At 45.4% G+C, this 17129-nt stretch overlaps 1 protein-coding gene across 1 annotated transcript in view; it reads right to left on the bottom strand.

Annotated features, from left to right (window-relative positions):
• USP43 (ubiquitin specific peptidase 43) overlaps positions 1-17129 on the bottom strand; it is a 1531566-nt gene that overhangs the window by 52612 nt on the left and 1461825 nt on the right. The window contains exon 10 of the mRNA XM_069654572.1: positions 2805-2882. Within this exon, the coding sequence (XP_069510673.1) occupies positions 2805-2882 (78 nt within the window). The remainder of the gene's footprint in view (positions 1-2804; positions 2883-17129) is intronic.

Consider the following 17129-nt stretch of genomic DNA (forward strand, 5'->3'; position numbering starts at 1 on the left):
TCTGTCAAACTCTCAATTGCAGAGCCTGCGCAGCGGAAGAGGTACTAGAGGCTGTGTTTTCCCCATTTGACCCATGTATGGGCTTTACCTCCATAGCCCAAGCAACCCTAAATCCCAGGTACCCCAACTAGCGATCTGTCCAACTATCTATAGACAGCTTAGGTGAGAGTGTAAAGGCCAAAACCTTATCTATCTGGCTTCCTCTGAGGTTCTTCTAAGGGCTCATATCCCCAGTACTTAAAAAAGAATTATGATTTCTTTGTGCTTATTTCAGACACCCTGGTCTTTTCTCACACCACCCTGCTCCTGTTAGGTTATGTTATGTTACCATTTCATACAAAAAGGTACAGCACAACGAACACCAAAAGGCAACCTGGCGCTACAACCTATCACTTTTGCCACCCTTCCTAAATTCGATGCTTGACCACCTCGTATTCTCACTGCACCCCTCATTTCTTTATCCACCTGCACAGGTTCACCATACAAAGGATCCCCTTTTTATCCTCACTGCCCCTTTCTTTATCCTTAACCAATCCCAAACACTTATTTTGGTAACTTTGTACCTTTTTTCTTTTCATTGTCTCGTCTCAGCAGCACTCTCGCCTCAGCAGCACCAATTTTCTCCGGTTCACTCCCCGCCTCACATCTTTTAACATCCACATGCAATGCTATTGACCTTTCTAGCCACCGGGGATACATTCTTGTATTACCCTTCCTCCCCCTCATCTCAAACGGACCCACTCCAGTTGTTGCATGTGGTGACATACAGAGAAAACACATCTGCTCCTTCACTGCATCTTTCATACTTATACCACATACACTAGCCAATCCTATTGCCTCCATATTGCACCAGTTTACCATTTCCACAGCACCATTACATTCAGGATGGTATAAAGCTGTCTTCTTGTGCACAATATCACACTTTCTGCAATAGTCTCATTATCTTTCCCACAAATGGACTACCATTATCGATGAGAATGCTCCCCGGGTATCCTTCCCTTTCAAAAATGTCTTCCAAAAACCCAATCACATTTTACACACTCGCTTCTCTTACAATTTTAAAGTCATCTCACCTTTATAACAAATACAACACCAATACAATAAACTTCCTGGGACAACATCCAACACCCACTGGACCAACCACATCCAAAAACCTATCTTGTCCCATACACCTTTTGGCACCTAGACCTTGATCAAAGGTTGGGCAACGGCCTTCACATTCTTACCTGCCCTTTCACACTCCATACAAATGTCCAACCTTTTTTCTCATCTCCCTATCAAAACCAGGCCACCAATAATCTCCTTGCAGCACTGCCTTAGTCCTTGTAATCCCTATATGCCCCACTGGGCAATATCCTCCAGGCTTTTCCTTAATGCTTTAGGCACTAGTAACCTAAAGACTTGGCTCTCCTTTTAACTCCCAGGACACTATCTCCTCCCCCTCTATCTCCATTTCTGTGCCCACCCAGATTCCAAACCTCGGACCGCACATAACATGACATTATCCTCTGTAATGACCAGATCCCAAACAACCATATCAATAACACCATCATGCATCAAGTACCTGCTCATTTATCTCCTCTTTCCACTCTTCTTCCTTTCCACCTACCCACGATAAATGGACAGCCAAAATATTTTTCCGACCAGAAATCACTTTCACTTCAAACGCATGACTCTGCATCCTTGCCACCCAACTAGCTACTCGCCTTGAGACATTGTCTTAACCTTTCGATTCAAATATTGCCTTTAAAGGTCTATGATCCGTCCTTAAAACAAATTCTGTACCCCATACACAATTTTGAAACTTCTCTACGGCCCAATGGCACACTAGAGCTTCCTTCTCCAATACAGAATATCACTTTTTTGGGCCATGGATAACCCTTCAAGCATGAGCAATCAATTTCTCTTCAGCATCTTTAATAATTCGCGTCAACACATCACCAATACCCACCATGATCATAGACTTCCTACTCGTATCAAACTGTTCCAACACTTTCCTCAATATCTATCTCCCTCTTAATTTTTCTAAATTCATTTTCACATTTGTTGTTCCATTGAAATGCCACACCTTTAACAACTTTTTCATTTGGCCAACTTTATCTGCAACATTTTTCCCACATTTCTGCTAAAACTATCATTCCTAAAAATGACCGCAATTCCTCCTTTGCTTGTGGGACCTCCACCTTGTGAATATTATCAACCATATCTTTCTTGGGTTTTACCACATCCATCGCAATCTCATGTCCCAATTATTTAACAGATTCCTTAAGCGTCATTCGTCTCTCTTCCAATATGTCTAGTATCATTCCAAGTATCTTCTCGTGCTCCTTCAACGTCTCTCCAGAAATGAAAATGTCATCATGGAAACAGTAAATGCTTGTATTCCATCAAACAATGTATACATAACTAACTGTAATACAGACAATGCAGAAACCAAACCAAACGGCATTCTATGAAACTCAAATATTCCTTCATGTGCCAGACATGCTGTCAGTTTTCATTCCTGTGGTTCCAACTCAATCTGATGGCACGTTGAAACTAGATCTAGTTTTGTAAACACCTTTCCTCTTCCTATCATTGACATCATCTCAGGCATATTTGGTAAAGGATGCCTATCAACCACAACACATTTGTTAAATTGTCCACGATGATGATGCAGGGACACATTTTTTGGGGTAAAGGAAAGCAACACATTTTGATTGAATTATTAGTTTTAAGAGTAAAGGGTGTGAGGTACCTAAAAATGTGCATTTATGTAAGTGAGATAAGCAGTTTAAGGTCATTCCAGTCATCTGCAGACTCACCGTTCTTTGGTCTTTGTCTCCCACTCTACCACTAGCTTCACGTGTGCAGGACCCCCGGCTCCACAGAACTTCAAAGCCCTGGGGGAAGAAAAATCACTGTCACTAAGACCCCAATTCGAACAAGACAGCTGCAGATTTCATTACACCATTGGCTGCTTGGCAATCTTCCAATGCTTTATGTTCCTACTTAGACTGCCCGCAGGCCATAAACAGACAACCAGTGTAGGGGGAAAAGCATATGTGTGGAAAAAGAACTTGATAAATCATTTGAAAAATGGTAGACGGGGGAGGGACCAAACAGCTGGAGCAGAACATCTGCAGTGAACCATCTTGGGACAAATCATGTTAGCACAATCTCTATGTGGATGACTTTGGTACATTAGGGTCATGAGGAGAACCTTTAACAGGGGTCTGTTTTGACTGTCACTTCATGGCCTGCAGAAGATTTGCACAGTGTGCTGTTGGCTCTGTGGGTGCAATACTGCATTTTTTCCCGTCAGGTTTCACTCACTGTGGTTCCCCCATTTGCCATGCCCTGCATAGACCTGTTTGTATGGGTGTCTTGGTATAGCTGTTCAGAGCACTTGTGGTTTGCATGTGCCTCCCTTGTTGCCCAATCCGCTGTGATCCATTTTGACCATGATTTGTTCCTTCATGCTCTGCTGGTCAGTTTGACCATTCTCGGTGGAGGCTTGTTTCGAGCGGTGCTTCTTGTGGTCAAGCATCATGCTTGCGGACACCTGCTTATCTTTGCCTGTGAGTGCAGGTCAATGATGGCATGTTTTAATCTGAATGGGGTGTACATTGCATCCTTGCTGACAATGTAGCCCGTTAATATAATCAGTTCTGATACAAAATGAAATGCTTTACATGGCACATACTTTACGTGGCACATACTCGATACAGGGATGATGTGTGTCACTTTAGAGAACTCAAATATTTCCAATGGACAAGTGTCACCATGGCCACTGTGTTGGAGCAAGCTGATCAGAACACCTTGAGATATATGTACAGCAGCCCCCTGAACAGAAATAGGAGACACGACAAGCGTGCTGGTTTATATTAGAGCTGTGGTTCTCTTTAAAACAATAGTTCTGAGGACAAGACCTTTCTTTTCGTCGTTTGTGTTCCACCCTTGTTGTTTATACCTTATGAGTTGTTTTGTTTACCATTAGTGTTTAGAAGAGAGAGTATGCATGAGAGTGTGTGTGCATGACAGTTTGAGAGTGTGTGCTGTGGTGAAAGATCGACACACACGTGACATTTTTGTTGCTACAGACATTTATTCAAGTATAAATAGGTTTGGGGAAATCCCTTACTAGCCCTAACACTACGAGGGGTTTCCCTCCCACAACATAAATCGTAAATGGGTCTGTTGGGATGTCAAAAAAAAAGAATTGTCCACCAGTGTGTCAAAACCCTAACTCTAGCCCTCACACTACCAACTTAACCATAAAGTGCAAAGGAGTGTCTTCGTAGCAGAGCATTCACAGTTCTTTTCAAAAGTTACAAACACAAAGTTCCAAATGGTGCAAAAAAAAAGGTTCCACAGGGGTCAAGAGAATGTGTGCCTTCTCTTGACTTCGTTACAATGTTCACAATCCTAGGGGATGTCTCCCTTCCCAGGTTTTCTTACTTTTACACAGCCAACCGGTTCACACTTCTCTCAGTTACTGTGACTAAGAAGAATAGTTACAACTGTTCTTTCATGGATAGGAGGCCCAGACCCGTGTAACAAACACAATCCTCTTCTCAGGTAGACTTGGTTTACGCTCCTGCCAAGTACTACCTATTGCACAGCCAACCTGGTTCACCACTCTCCCAGCTACGGAGACTATGAAGATGAGAAACTGTGGTATTCCCTTCTGTCCTTCTGGGCAGGCATGGCTTAAGCTTTTCCCAAGCACTACTATTAATGACCAAAGGTGTAACAGCTTCTTTGCCATCACTTTCAGGGTCCTAGACTCTCAGTTTGAAGTTGTCCTTCCACTACCTTGCTTGCCACCACCTCTTCTCCTTATAAGGGGCAGAGACCCTGGCTTTGGGGTAATCCCCTCCCCTTTTGGCTTCCCATAACTTCTTTCACTCATCAGGGTCCCAGACCGTAGGTACGGGGTATTCTTTCCCCCTTCGTGCTTACAACTTCTTCTGCTTATCAGGGTCCCAGACCAAAGGTATGGGGTATTATTTCCCCCTTCGCTCTTGCCACAGCTTCTTCTGCTTATCAGGGTTCCAGACTCTAGGTACAGGGTATTCTTTTCGGCTTCCTTCTTGCCACAACTTATTCTGCTTTGTAGCAGTTCCCTGCCCCTTTGTGTACCTGTGTGTTTGGCTCACAAGAGTGTTTGCATTCTTCCAGCTTTCTCCATCAGCTTTTGGTCTTGTATTGCTTGCGAAGGTCTGCTTGTTCTTAAAGACTCCACAGCACAGGTCTTCTTTCAAGAGGTTGTCACACTTCTGACACCTTGGGAATGCCTTCCGTCTTCATGAGCCAGCCTGCCATGCCAGCCAGTATTTCCGGACTGCCTCCGGAGCTCTCGACCATGCCCTGGGAGTTTCAGCTTACTTCCCAGGTGCAGCAAACATTGTCCTCTTCCTCGTGGCTCCTGCAGGGAGAACTGGTCATCGTTTGGAGTCCATCCTTGCTTTTTATTTGTTCGTCTGGTTAGACCAAATTGATTTTGCTGGTCTGCTCACTGCATGGTGTTCTTTTGCACTCTCCGCACCTTCTTCATTGCAGTACTATTTTTCAGTATGCCATGACTGCTCTTCTGCGTCTCAGTATAATTAAAAGGAGGACCAACTTCGACCTTGTTTGCATACATAGGAATACTGAGGCATCTTGCACCATAGAAAGAGTAAGAGGCTGAGGGAGCTGGGATTGTGGCGGAAGTGTACTGTGTCTCTCTTATGATGTCATACCCCATCCCATGAGGGTGCTCCCTCCCCATGTGACCCTTTCATGTTGTACCACCCCAGGGGGATTATTGGACTGTGGTCACACCGCCCTGGCTACATGAGAGGGGTTCTCGATCATGGGAGAAGGGACGACATCCAAGGATTCATTACAGCGTGCATGTTTGTGTCCAATTCTTTTTTTACAGGTCACATATCTATTATACAGAGCATCACTGTTATGCCTCTACAATGATTCTTAGCAAAATGTGGCACACCAGCAATCATTGGAACAAGCAGAGTGAGAATTCAATTTGTACAGGATAGATCAACATGGCTTAATGATTCTTTGAAGTCATAGGGCCAACGTCTTCAAAGAAGTATCCCACCTAAATGCAAATAAGGTTGATGAAGGCCCCAATGATTATCTAATGTAAGGATGGCAAAAACAATAACTCAAAAAAACTAATTTTACTATCAACCACCACAGTTTCTATTCTAGAGACAGGAAAGAACTGACGAATGTCTAGTGGCTCTGAACAATGTTTGTAATTCATGTCAATTTGGGATGGAGGATGGTTTGGATTAATTAATATGGGACCAAATAATATTACACATCAAGAACATATTTGTACAAGAAAGACTGGTTGATGGGTAATCACAGTTTGACAGAGGACATTGGTATAGCTAAGATGATGACGCCTTGCTTTGTAACCGGGTTCCCAAAGAAAATATATGAACAGGAAGGGAGTGTGTACAAAGGTAGTCCTACCATCAAAGGCAAGGATATCCAGATAAATCCTATTTAGAGAGATAACGGATTACAGATGTATAAGTACATGGCATACGCAAACTCCAAGGAATGCCCTGCCACTGGACACATTAGCTTAGGGCACGTGGTCATTCCACAAATTCTGTGAGAATAGAAACTGGTCCAACAATCAAAAGCCTCATGGGGGATGGTGGGGAGCAGGATGGAAGGGATTCCAGGTATGCAGAATAGGAGAAAGGGCTGTTCGTGGGGGAAGGGCGGGGCAAAGAAGAAGCATGGCAAAAGAGTAAGGGCTTGAAGGTCCCATAATAGCTAAATCGGGATCTCCATGCTCATTTAGGACTCCTAAAATGTCTAGTAATTTGTACCACAGAGATGTCCTGGTAAACTAAGTCATCTGACATCAAATCACCCGGGGCATTTGCGGGATCATCTGTAATGGTGGCAGGCTGTGGCAGAGATTTAATGTAATTTATAGGCAGATGAGCAATGGGCAAAATGTGTTTGGCAAGAAAGGCATTACCAGTCCAGTGACGTAGAAAACCGAGGTCCATAAAGATCAAGGTGGGTGCCAACATCTTGGAACAGATGTTGGAGGTTAGAGATGTCTTTCTGAAGACCCCAGGATAAGTGTTGTGTGAAGTTTCAGTGTTTTTCTGTAATAGTTGGCACATTTAATAGATATTCCCATAGGGCAGACCTGAGGGAAGTTGCTACACCTACTCTTTGCCCAGGAATACACTGCTAGTGAATCATAGGAAGAGGACAAGGGACTTGACAGATTAGTACATCAGAAAATTATGGATACCACTGATGCAGACCTTTTGTAATCCCTTGTAGGATTTGCTCAGAAGGCCAATAGCAAACTCCATATTTGCATTGATTTGAGTGATCTCATTGACAATATTTGGGTAGGGAGGCTCCCTCTTCCAGCCATAAACAAAATATGTAATTCCATACGGGGTGCCAAGAAATTTACCAAAAACCTCTGTTGCATCCGATTCCATAAGCCTTACAACGTTTACGACTCCATTTGGCAATATGTATTACAAAACGCATGGAATATGGGATGGACTCGGCAGTAATGACAATTACATGGCATCATCAAGATTATCAGAGGCACATTATTCTTCTCAGCTGACATCATAGTACATGGATCTCGTTTTTTTTAAGAATGTGATTAGCTGATGTGAATCTCTTCACCTTTTAGAGAAGAAAATGTCACATTACAGAGTGTATTGGGTATCGTCACTGCTCCCACAGGGGATGCCCTTTTCTTCTGGCTGCAACCAAATTTCCCCCTCGGGGTAGTACTGTGGGTGGATCTTTTGGGGAGGGAAGCTCTTCATGGGACCAGTGATGATGGCCCTGGGAGAATGTGGTATCCTTGCCAAACACCTGACCCTAGACCCCCTTTCTATGATCTCAATAAAAGCCACTTCCCTTGCAGAGCTATGTGATATTGCCACTTTAGCATTCTCCTAATAGGTACTAGGATGAGGAAAATTAGGAGTTACCCAAGTGAAGATCGACTTCCGAGTACTGTCATGAGGAGGTCCTCCATTAACCCACAAGAGAACCGGAAGATCAGTACTGTGATGAGGGAGAAGTACAGAGGCATGAGGATCACCTTTGGGAACCACAGGGAACTGGCTAGTGGTTGCTGGTTTCCGATTGGTCCATTTAGAGTAGACATAGAGGACAGAAATCAGGAAGTGTTGTCAAGCCTTCACTGGAGGAGCAGGAATCCTGTACTGAAACAGCGCGGGATGTCGACCACTGCACTACCCAGAGAGAGGGGGGAACCCTTGATTCAGCAGCCTGTGGGGAACTAAGGGAAGCTGGAGTCTCCCTCACTGGGGGAACCAAGAAGACCAGTGTGTCTCCGAGAAAGGGGTGGACCATTGAACTCCAGCACCCTGTGGGGCACTGAGGGAAGCTAGAGTCTCCTTCACTGGAGGACCCAAGAAGACCAGCGTGCCTCTCAAAAGGGGGGAACTCTTGGGTGCCAGCAGTGTGCAAGGGACTATCGGAAACAGGAGACTCCCTCACTGGAAGATATCAGCTGGGGAGCCACCGAGAGGAGACAGCAAGAGCTCAGAGGAAGCAACAGAAGCTTACTGGTGTTGCCGAGGACCAGATCCCTCGTGGAGCAAGTGCAAAGGTACTCAAAGGGGGACCGGGAAGGCACAGGGAGCCCCCAGTGGCTGTGGTTGGGATGGGGTTAAAGAGCACCCCAAAGAGCCAAAAAGAAGCCTGGAAGGATAGTGAAAGAAGCCTAAGAGAAGCCTGCTACAAACCTGAGGAAGGGGTCTGGGACAAATATTTAAAGAGTCAAAGTCAAAGGGTCTGGCACCCAAGGCAGTCCCTGGCAGGAGATTATACCAGAGCTGCCAGATGAACTGTGTGCCAGTCTTCCAAGATACAGTACCTGGGTGAATGGCGAACCAGGTTGGCTGTGCCTGGAAGAGCAAAATAAGGGGAAGAGAAAATATTACCCTTGACCAATTTGAAGGAAGGAAGACTGACCTAGCGTTTGGCAGGAGAGTATACCAGGCAGGCTGGGGTGATAGGAAGCTGGTGTACTGTATATTGAGAATACTGTGACCATTATAACCAGGGGAAGAGAATCATTCCACCTGGTGCTGTTTACAAGAACTCTAGGAAGCCATGAGAGTAGAAGATTCATCCGGGCACTGTGAACATTACAACCAGGGGAAGAGAGTCCTTCCGCCGGTGCGGTTTGTAAGAATCCTGAGAAGCCAAGAGAGGAGAGGTGTCCTCTTGGTGCTGTGAACATTGTAACAAAGGAAAGGGGGTCATTCAACCCTGTTGTTTGTGAAAATGTGGAGAAGCCAAGGGAGAAGAGGTGTCCTCTTGGTACTGTGAACTTTGTGGAGATCCAGGAGAAGGGAAACCTCTTGTCATTGCAATTACTGTGGCCAGGGGAAGAGAGTCATTCTTCCTGGTGTTGCCTAGCAATCTTTTCTGTTGAAACTTTGAACTTTTACTTTGATTGAACTGGAACTTTATGTTGGCTTTTTTGAGGAGAACTGAAACATGGAGAAGGAAGCCATTCTCGCAGGTGATGTTCCCACATACAATTGGACATTGTCCAGAGGAAGGGAGTCATTCCTCTGTACCAGGAAGTCCCTTTATCCCTTTGTTTTTCATTACAATGTTTGAGAGTTTGAATAGGTGGACTATTTTTTATTTCAAGTGGACATCCAGACAAAGTCCTTAGTCATTTTGTTGAGGTAGTTTGTCTTAGTCATAGGGACAAGTAGGGTTTTGCCTTATTTTCTTTATAATAAAAGTCTTTATCAACCAACATGTGTCAGCATCCTACTTCTGCACCCATTCAAGAGGCAGGTTCTGGGAAACGGAAGTTAACTATTAAGAGTTTTACCATAACTGGCTAAGGTATAGGTCCAAAGGACATTACTTTGAAAGCAGCTGGGAAGTCTCTAAACCCCAGAAAATTGGTATATCAAGGTCTTTCTTTTGAGACTGAGTTCTGCAGCAATTTTTTAAAATTATTTTCTTGAGCTACCCCATGAAATAACTGATGTAAACCAGGAACTTGTTTGCAAGGAATGGTAAATGTCAGTGAGTATGTTCTGAACATAGAGAGTATTTGTAAAGATACGGCATTGGTTGGGATTAACCCAAAGGTGAACTGCATAATTTTTGTTCTTGTTGTCATTATGCTTTTTATTGGTATATCAAAGAAGAACATACACAAAATAGAATGGTATAATCACCCGCAGAGAACTACGAGAAGAGGGAAAAGAAGACCCAGTCAACATCAATAACGTGCAAGTACTCCATAAAAAATATGCAAATATATCTGTGTATTTTAAGTGTGCATTGATATAGATATTTTATTTCTATCGCGCTTGTACACAGGTGTTTCAGAGCGCGACAAGGCAGGGGAGGGGCACAGGGGAGAACACAACAGCTTCTTACTAGGCCCAGTGACATTGAGGATGCCCAAGCGCATGGGAGAGGGGGAGGGGAAAAGTGCATGGAAGGGGGGATAAGTGGAAAGTGCGAAGCAGAGGAGAAACAGATAAATAACAATAAATACATAATAAAGGCAACAAACAGTGGTAGTGCAGCCAGCAATTTGCAAGTGCTAGGTTTAAGGCAGCAGACAGGGTAGGTCTGATAAGTGCAGGAAGAAAAAGGGGGGGCTGTGTGGGTACAGGTACAGACCCCAGTGCAAGGGGTGGGCCGGAGGCATTGCGGGAGGGTGGCAGGGTGAGCAGGTACCTGGGCCCGGAGGACAGAGGGAGGCCAGGTGCACAGTGCCAAGAGAGAACAGATCAGCAGGGGAGAGGGGGAGCGAAGGCAGAAGAAAAGAGCAAGGTCTTGAGGTGCTTCCAGAACCAGAGATGGTTCTCCTTAAGTTTTAGAGTGGCAGGGAGGCTGTTCCAGAGGGAGGCCCCAGCCGAAGACAAATCTACCCCCAGCTCATTTCTTTGAAAAACGACTGACCCTGAGGGAGTTGGAGGTAAAGGGGCGAAGAGCTCGAGAGGTGAGGTATTTGCAGAGGGATAGCTGAAGGTATTTTGGACCCAGGCCTCAGAAAGCCTTGTGGACAATGCAGAGGGTTTTGAATTTAATCGTTGCATCCACTGGGAGCCAATGGAGAGATTTCAGAGCTGGAGAGATACAATCCCAGGGCTTGAGGCCAAGGACAAGTCTTGCGGTCCTGTTCTGGATTAGTTGCAGAGGGCGGAGAGTAGAGGCAGGTAGATTTAGAAAGAGGCTTTTACAATAGTCCAAGCTAGAGAGAACCAGAGCTTGGGATACCATGAGCTTCTGGGGGAAGGAGAGGACAGGCAGAGTACCTCTGAGGAGGTGCAGTAGGAAGTTTGACTTTTTAGAGACCTCAGATGTGGGCGGAGAAGGAAAGTGTGGAGTCAAAGATGACCGAGAGGTTCGTAGCCTCGCAGGTGGGGGTAGGAGGAGGGCCAAGGGAGGCCGGCCAGACAGTGAGGAGAAAAGGATGGTGAAGGTGTGCCGATGAGGACGATCACCGTCTTGCTGACATTCAGACAAAGATCATTGGCGGCACACCAATCTTGAATGGCAGTTAGGCAATCAGAGATGGGAGAGGAGGTGGCGGAAGGCAGCCTGAAAATGAGTTGAGTGTTGTCAGCGTAGCACTGGAAATTTGAGCAGAAAGTGGCAATGCAGTGGGCGAGAGTTGCCAGGTATTGTTTGAAAAGCCAGGGCGAGAGGTTAGGACCCTGGGGAACACCACAGGTAGAGAGGAAGATAGATGAAAGGAAGGACCCAAGTTGGACCTGGGAGGGTCGATCTGAGAGGAAAGAGGTCAGCCAGGCCAGAGCCTGATCAGTGATACCTAGGTTTTCACGGAGATGGTTGAGCAGGATGGTATGGTTGACCGTGTCGAAGGCAGAAGAGAGATCAAGGAGGATGAGGACAGAGGGAATGTTAGAGTAAAGGTAGAAGAGCGGATCTTCACAGATGTTCAGGAGAGCAGTTTCCATGCTTCGGTCAGCTCTGAAGCCAGACTGGTGGTCATGGAGAAAGCCAACAGAATTGGAATGAAGGGTAAGCTGAGAGATGGCCAACTTTTCCAGGAGTTTACCCAGAAAGGGAGTAATGGAAATTGGGCGATAATTAGCTTGACAAGAAGGGCCAACTGTGGGTTTCTTGAGAGGAGGATGCACAAAGGAGTGCTTCAGAGGGGAGGGGAAGGATCCTGAGGCAAAGAAGTGGTTGCAAAAATCAGCAAGGGCTGGAGCGAGGGTGTCAATGTGGTCCTTGATGGTTTTAGAGGAACAGGGGTGAACCTGTTTTGATGAGGCTTTCATAGATCGGACTTGTCTAGCAACCTCGTCAGGGGAGAAAAGAAGAAAGGATGAGAAGGATGGAGGGGGGTGGCTAAAGGAGGGTCAGCAAGCACAGATGGAGAGGGGAGCGGAGGGTTGTGGGTGGAGAGGATGGACAGGATGTCCTGAGTTTTTTAAATGAAGTGAGAGGCGAAGGCTTTGCAAAGAGCCTGGGAGGCAACAAGAGGGGTAGAGACTGCAGCAGGGTTGGCCAGCTCCTTGCAGATTTTAAAGAGTTCGGCCGAGTTGTTAGATGCTGCAGAGACACAAGCTTGAATGTGGACTCTCTTCTTGGTGAGGACAGAGAGTCGGTATTGCCTTTGTGGCAGGCGACAGTCCTGTTTGTCAGAGGATGAACAGGAAGTCCTCCATTTCCTCTCAGCCGCCCTACACTTACGTTTAAGTGTAGCTAGGTCAGAGTAATACCAGGAATTGCACTTGGCTTTGGCTTCAAACAGATCCTCATGACATGGGCAAGAGCATCAAGCATATCAGAAATTGAAGAGTAGAGCAGAGACAGGGCTGTGTCAGGATGTGAGACAGCCAAAGGTGGAGGGGGGGAGAGAAAGTGGTGGCAAAAGCCTCAACTGACACATGCTTCATGGGCCGGATGTCTGAGAAGGTAGGTGGCAGTGTTGGGGTAGGCTTGGCTTGGGGGAAGAGAGGGAGAGATGAGAGGCGAGGAGGGAGTAATCGCTCCAGGAGAGAGGAGGAGGTCAGAGGAGATCAAGACATTGAGTGTGTGCTCTGCAGAGTGAGTCGGGCCAGAGGGGAGGATGGACAGGGAGAGGGAGTCGCAGAGGTAACGGAAGAGTACAGAGGAGGGGGATTAGCTGGTGAGTGCATGGACTATGGCATGGGAATGACTTCCAGGAGGGTAGACCATAACAACCCCTCAGGTGTCTCATCCTGCCGTGAGCTGTATGAAGATCCCCCAAGTCTGTGCGAAGTCTAATTCTAGGTCTTGGGATCTACGGATTAGTCTTTCATACGTCGCTGCTTAATGATGTGCTTTTCCCAGTCCTCTATTAGTGGTGTAAGTCATGGATCTGGAGAATCTTAATATATTTGGTTTTTCTACTAGTAAGTCGGTATTTAGCAACTTTGCTTCCAGAATATCCAGTTTACGAACGGAGGTGATGTCATCTAATGGGCCGATGTTTGGTTCAAGGGGGGAGAACATACCCTATAGTGGTTTGTTTTCACCTCAATATTCCTAGTCAGCACCAATACAGATTCCTGCATGACCATAGGATGCAATGTATACCCATTCTGCCCCATGACACCTCAAGCAGTTTGCATGCTGTTTTATCTTTGCATCTTGCAATTTTTTTGCATCCAGTACCAGTCCTGTAGTATATTAAAATGTGTTGGTTTGAGCCTTGCCCCTCTGGTTACCCGATTCATAATTTGTGAGCATGCTTTGTACTGAGTCTTCTGATAACTGTTCCCTACTAGCTTTTGCCATCTTTCTATGATTCCTTCTTTACTATGCTCGGCATATTGCGCATCCAGCAGTGTGGAGTATAACATTCCAAGTGGGCCACTACTATTCCTCCTGGACCTGCTTGCTTTAGTTATTGGAGAGCTGCTTAGTATGGAGTTATGTGTCTTGAGTACTCTTTGCAGACAGTCTCCGTTCTGTCCATATCTCCAAACGTCGCCCCTGCCTAGTTTGTACCCTGATGTGGTTATGTAAAAACTGATACATCGCTTCTCGCCCATTATGTCTTATTTCAGAGATACCTGCCTCAGCCCATTTCGCCCAGTGTACTTCTTTTGTGCCTGTTCATATTACTTTATTATTTCATAATGCTGCTTAAAGGTGCCAGTGACTGTCTACTTTAATCAGTGTGTGGACTCTCTTCCAACTCGCTATGTTAGTGCTCAAAATGCTGTCCTTGTCATTGATGATGAAAATGAATGCCAAGCCCCTTTACTGCCCGGTCTTCTGTTCTAGGAGGGCCCAGTCAGGTTTAAGTTTGGGTTCCCTGATAAACACTGGAACTTGTGATAGTTGATTGACCAAGTAGTATAAATCGATGTTTGGGAGTTGTAAGGAAGGCATGGTATCAAACAGTGAAGACAGTCACAGTTCAAGGGTGTTTATTGAACTTCACATGTGTTGGTTGAATGCCCATCTAAACCTGAAGCGAAGGATGGGAGTAAGCTATGACCATCAAATACTAACACACAGTCCTAGTCAAATCTCTGTAAAATAAAAGGGCCTATACTAATAAACCTATTGCCAAGCCTTACTTCTAAATACAAAGTGCGTGGGACAAATATTTATGCAAAAGAAAAGTGTTCCAAAAATAATATTTCAGGACGATTGAGCAGTTGACTCCCGTTCCCCACGTTTTCAGCACAAGCAAGGCAGCATGTTCGAGCTTCGCACACACTTTAGCTTCTTAGACACAAAGATATAGTTCAAAGCATAGTAATTTGGGCCTTCTGCCAACGCCTCTTTCCCAATAACAATCCCTTACTATAGAGGGTCTGTTATAATAAAAGTCTCAAAGTTCCACTCCTATCAGGATTTTCACATGCACAAGTTCTCGCTTTGAATGTTCATCATGGGTCTCCCTCTTCAGGCTGAGACCCCCTTTTTATCACAATGTTCATACTTGGTCTCACTCGTTCGGGCTCGGACCATGGATTTCCCTCATTCGGGCTCAGATAGTCTTGATAAGGATTTCTCTTGTTCAGGCTCGGATCCCCTTGATATGGAACTCACTCGTTCAGGACCGGATCCTCTTGATATTGATTCTCCCTTGTTCAGGCTCAGATCCCCTTGGTATGGATCTCACTCGTTCACAATCAGGTCCTCTTCATATTGATTCTCCCTCATTCAGGCTTTGATCCTTTTGATATGGATCTCCCTAGTTCGGGCTCAGATCCTACACTCTTGTTATCTAAATCAAATACTTTTGAATGTGCAATGGGTTTTGCTTAAACCGTCGCAGGACCACTTTGATTCCCTTCACACGACTGTTCTCATCAATCTTCTACTTTTGTTTCTTTTGGCAGGATACCTCACATAGTCCTTCGATTGAGCACTTTCATGGTGCTGGACCACTCTGTCAACGGTATCTTATCTTCCCTTCTCAAGTTCAAACATAAATCAGCAGTTTAGCTTTACTCGCACCTTTAATCACATGCGTTTAACAATGTTCGTTCCATAGCTCACTATACAATGTTGCCACTCGCAACCATTACTTCAAAACAGACCGGTCTTGCATCAGTCTCTGCCACCCACCGGCTGTGTTGATCTTTCTGGCGCTTCTTTGTTCTTGGAGCCTAGGACGATACCATGGCGGCTGCTGTTGCTCCTCCTCCCCACCAAGGTCAGTTACGCAGAAGAGCCTTCAGCATCTATGACACACAATGCAAGATTCTTCAGTCTGGTTTCCTAGCCTTACACTTTCTGCCTCAAAGGTTTCTTGAAAGTAACGGCATCTTGCAGAAAAGTTCATGGGTAATTACTTTCTTACGAAACCTTATTGATTTGCTATCTTTCTCCCCTCGTTCAGCTTCTGACTCGAAACTGCAGTACGTTTGTGCACTATGCCTTGCTCAGTGTGCTTACATGCTCTGCCTTTTATCCATGTGGGGAATTGCAATGGAAGTCAGGTGTGAGTGATTGTCAGTAATTGCCCGACTTCACCTGACCACAGTAGTGGGACATGCAAGATACACTGCTTGGGTGCGAGTCCGTTTTCTCCCAGAGCGGGCTGTCCATGTGCAAGTGCTTGAATAGGCAAAGGGGCGCGGGGGGGTTAAGGTTCCCACATATCCTACCATGTATGATGGGATAAAGGTGTTACTAGTGGGCGAGACACCATCTGGTTTCTCAGAGTATTTTAAAACTTGGGTGCATGCTACCCTAGATAAATGATTTGATTCTCTGTGAAATCTTTGTTCATGAGTGTGGAGGCATCTTTAAGGGTATAATTCCAAAGACGTAGTTGTGCTGCGCCACAACCATAATTGTGATGTTTTGAACCCAACCCCAAATAGATATGTTGAGTGAAGACCACTTGGTTAGGTCCTGTTGAATTTTGGTCCACACCCTTTTCAAGTCGTTTCTGGACATTACTTCAAGCCCTCTCATCAGATGGAGCCCCAGGCATTTTAGTTTGGAGTCCACCCAGCACAAGCCATGCCCTGCTATAAGCTGCTTGCTGCATCATTTAATGGCATGGCTTCACATTTATTCTACCTTATTTTAGTCCCTGAGAAGGATGCAAAGATGTGTTTCTTTTCAATCAGCTCCCTAACCGAAGTGGCAGTGTCTGCTAATGTCAGCAGAATGTCATTATCGTATAGAAATGCTTTTTGTTCCCAATCAGCGTCTCGAACCCCCTGATTTTCATAATCAGCCTAGGCGTTAATGATAGTGGTTCCAGTGCTAGGATCAAAAGAGTGGGCATCCCGGTCTTGTGCCTCTGCTGATGTTGAAGTTGTCCCAAATGAAGCCTCCACAGCTAATCCTAGACCTGGGTTGGCTACATCACAGCCTAACTTTCTGGATGAACCGCTGGCCCATGTCGAACCTTTCCATAGTTCTTAACAAGTACTCCCATTGTACTCTATCAAATGCCTTCCCGCCGTCTAGCGAGATTTCAACTGTTGGGTACATACCCTTCCTCGCTAGCCACATTGTGTACAGCAGTATTCTTACATAGTCTTTTGCCGATCGCCCAGGTACAAATCCCACCAGTGTTTTGTGGACCAAATTGCCACTGCTGATCTGAGCCTTGTGGCAAGTACTTTCACCAAGATTTTAAC

This window comes from Ambystoma mexicanum, chromosome 3q, assembly GCF_040938575.1.
Source record: "Ambystoma mexicanum isolate Mex_15411 chromosome 3q, UKY_AmexF1_1, whole genome shotgun sequence".
Lineage (NCBI taxonomy): Eukaryota > Metazoa > Chordata > Amphibia > Caudata > Ambystomatidae > Ambystoma > Ambystoma mexicanum.